The sequence below is a fragment of the Fragaria vesca genome, unplaced genomic scaffold (genome assembly GCF_000184155.1).
Source record: "Fragaria vesca subsp. vesca unplaced genomic scaffold, FraVesHawaii_1.0 scf0512976, whole genome shotgun sequence".
Lineage (NCBI taxonomy): Eukaryota > Viridiplantae > Streptophyta > Magnoliopsida > Rosales > Rosaceae > Fragaria > Fragaria vesca.
Genome location: NW_004443402.1, coordinates 19,200 through 22,484, shown reverse-complemented (window position 1 = coordinate 22,484; position 3,285 = coordinate 19,200). Strand labels below are relative to the sequence as shown.

The window sequence follows — 3,285 nt, the reverse complement described above, 5'->3', positions numbered from 1 at the left end:
CAAAGCAGAAGGAGAACAATGCTTGCCAATATACACTTTCGCAAACTCTCACTCTTCAACATGCATAAAAAGAAGTGAAGACTCTAAGTGCTATAACATGACTTAAGTCAACAGATGCTTTACCAAAAGAAAAAAGAAAAAGATGCAGCTGTTCCAATAATCAGTTAACCACAAGTCCACAAAATGTTGGCCAACATAACATGTATGATGTGCAAAACATATAAAAAATACAGTGACCAAACAAGTCTTACCTGGGCATTGTTTACCCACTCAATGAGCTCCCAAAAAGATGCCACCGAGAGATATAGAGCACTAACGAAACGACGTCAAAACTCAAATCGAATATAAAAAAGAATGACCAGACTGAAAGTGCTCAACATACTAATAACTATTAAAAGTATAGAAGTGATAAAAGAACTTAACAGAGATAGAATAACAGAATTTAAAGCTGCAAGCTACATATTACCAGTCACAAAGGAATGCATACCAAACAACAATACATAGCAAAATAACTCCAAATATGTTCATCAAACCAGCAATCCAAGACTTACACACTAGAATAAGCATAGGAATATTTCACCAACAAGGAATATAGGATTTCCTTATATGATGGCCTCCTTATCATGACTTAAGCATTTCTATCATAGAACCTAACCAGAAATAAGCCAAGAAAGAGAAGCATCATGATTTCATGCATAAATCTTCACTTCAGCACATAACTCCTAGATCTTATCAAGTTTCTCTGCCTTGACAACAGGATTGGCTTTAGCAATAGCATCCTGACCAGCAGTCCTATAATCGAAAGGGCAGTCATGTTTGTCAGAATAACGATGAGTTGAACAGAAGGTGTTTCCACATTTGCAATTGAACCCAGTTAAACCAACACGCTTTCGGCAACTAGTGCATCTCTTTGGTCCCGTTATTTCTTTCACCTCCTCACTAACTTTGCTTGAGGATGAGCCAGTTGATGGTTCTGTTGACACAGCTACTGCCTCCACTTCTCCAGCTTGCACATTGACAGCAGTTGCAACAACAGGTCTGATGCCTACGTTACCATTCACAAGGCTACCAATGGATGTTGCTGCCAGATCAGCCTGCTCCTGCTTTAAAAGCATGTCCTTGTAACATTTGGAGCACATATTCATTGTAGTAGCCCTTCCAAAGAAGCCACATTTATTAATGCAAAGGATGGAGCAGTCTGGAGCTTGGCATTCATCATGAGAGTCCATCTTTGCTACTTATCTGCAAGATAACAACATAATACAGTTATCTTTATATAGTGATTCATTGGTCAGCCACCGAAAAAAAAATGAAAAGGTTTATTTACAAACATATGCACACACACATATAGGCCTATTCTAGAGATGACATCTGGAGATTGAAATTTTGAGCATTTACAATTGTTTTATTATCGTGCAACCTTATTCAATGACTTATGATTTTTTTTAGTCATATGAAAGAGTTGAGTCTACAGAAAAAACAACCAAATCCATAATCTTTTCATCATCAGAAATGTATAAACAAATGTGATCCGATTGAATAAAATTGGAATAAGTGCTCATCAAATGATCACACGTTTTCGCTAAAATTTTTGCAGGACTCATGTGCGTATATTTAGCAAGAAAACAAGTGGTTTAGATTTTTAAACTGAATGCCAAAAGTATGAGAATCCTCACATTTCAAGTGTAAATAGGTACTCTGCCCCAAAGCTTTTCACAAATTCAAATTTAGAGAACGATATAACTAAACCTCTACTTCTACCAAAAAAAAAAAAAATTGCTAATAATTTGACTTCTCCCTTATCTCAAGATGTTGTAAAGTTAAAGAAATTGTGTATATTCTTTCACCAAAGGCTGCATAGTAAGACCCCCAGTCTAGAACAAGACGGGATTTCCAGCAATAACTTGTAGATAAAACTGGATTTCTATATAGGTTAAACCTGAACTTGATATTGTAATGGTTCCAAACTTTACCGTTGAACTAATTAATTCTTCGAAGTTTGTATCAATCAAGGCTTATTCAACATGTATAATTCATCAGCTTAACTTGCTCTCTCCAAATCTACAGTCCTGAGTTGACAACGCATACTCTAACCCAAAGATTGCAACTTAATCCTACACTCCTTAATAAACAACACAAGTTTCCTATAAAAACCATCATCATCTTCAATAAAATGTGAACTAGTTCAGTTTCAATGCACCAAAAACCCAGCTATAAATCAATCGTAAACGCTCTCAACTACAGAAGAAAACAGATACCCTAATTTTATTAAACACGATCACCAAGGCCCTCATACACAAAATTTATAAACATATAAAAAAAACTCATTAAAAAATTATAGAGCCATCAGCCATGCATATCAGTACAGAAATTACGCGCAAAAACAATCGATTCAATTTGACAGATACCAAATAAAACCCCTCACCTGGTTGGATTTGGCCGATCTTCAGTTACGAAATCGAACCAGATAATTGCTGAAAAAAAATATAAAATAAGCAAAAATCTAAATCATAAACCCCGAATTCGAGATTAGACGAGTTCATGAATCGAATACGAATAGAGCGAGAGAGAGCGTGAGTCGATTACCCTACTCGGGGAGATTATTGCGAGATAGTCGAAGAATAATTTAGAAGAAAAAAGAATCGGGGCATGAAGAAAAATAAATTTAAAAAAAAGAAAATAACGAGAAAGAGATAAAGAGAGAGATGGGAGGCTTTTGGGGTTTGGTTTGAGGGGGCTTCGTGGGGTCTGTGTGGCCTATTTAAAAACTTTGCCTTTCTCTCCTGCCAGCGATTAGCTTTCCGCTCTGGAGTCGGTGTTGCTTCTATAATTGCCCTTGTGGGATTCCTTAATTACTTCGGATTGCCATTCCTTCCCAAACTGTTGAAACGAGAGTCTTGACTTGGAACGACGACACCCGTCAAAGTTACCGTGTCCCACATACTATATTTACCTCTTTGGAAGAGTGACTCTTTTACTGTTGTCAGACCAAACAAAAAAAAAGACTCTTTTTACTGTTTATTCATTTTTTAACGAGTTATTAATCCCCGCATCGTTATTATCTGTGAGATTTAAACAGAGTATCTCCACGTTGTGAGTTTAGCTACCTGACATCTCACGGTTCACCGTTGTTTTTTTTTTTTACAATTGATTATACTCATTTTTTAAACGGCATGTTTACTTATTTAGAATGGAAGATAATAATTACGAGCTAATCAAATTTGTACGTTTACTAACACATAAAGGAATAAGAATAGGCATATGTGTCTCACCCCCTTATCATGT

General features: G+C 36.1%; 1 protein-coding gene across 4 annotated transcripts; it reads right to left on the bottom strand.

Annotated features, from left to right (window-relative positions):
- Positions 1–371: 371 nt before the first annotated feature.
- On the bottom strand, positions 372–2,733 carry LOC101299728 (zinc finger A20 and AN1 domain-containing stress-associated protein 8-like). Of its 4 annotated transcripts, none has more exons than XM_004309552.1 (3): positions 2,587–2,664; positions 2,426–2,474; positions 372–1,242 (listed from the first exon to the last, which is right to left on the bottom strand). In XM_004309552.1, the coding sequence occupies exon 3, from the start codon at positions 1,227–1,229 to the stop codon at positions 723–725; it is 507 nt and encodes a 168-aa protein (XP_004309600.1). In that variant the 5' UTR covers positions 1,230–1,242; positions 2,426–2,474; positions 2,587–2,664; the 3' UTR covers positions 372–722. The 4 variants fall into 4 exon arrangements, with proteins under 4 accessions (XP_004309600.1, XP_004309601.1, XP_004309602.1 ...); XM_004309553.1 differs by having other exon boundaries at positions 372–1,270; positions 2,587–2,623; XM_004309554.1 differs by lacking the exon at positions 2,426–2,474 and having other exon boundaries at positions 2,587–2,733.
- Between the last annotated feature and the right edge of the window lie 552 nt (positions 2,734–3,285).

Bases quoted from the DNA above. Each gene is read 5' to 3' on its own strand.
- LOC101299728 (XM_004309554.1), bottom strand. From the start codon at position 1,229: ATGGACTCTCATGATGAATGCCAAGCTCCAGACTGCTCCATCCTTTGC.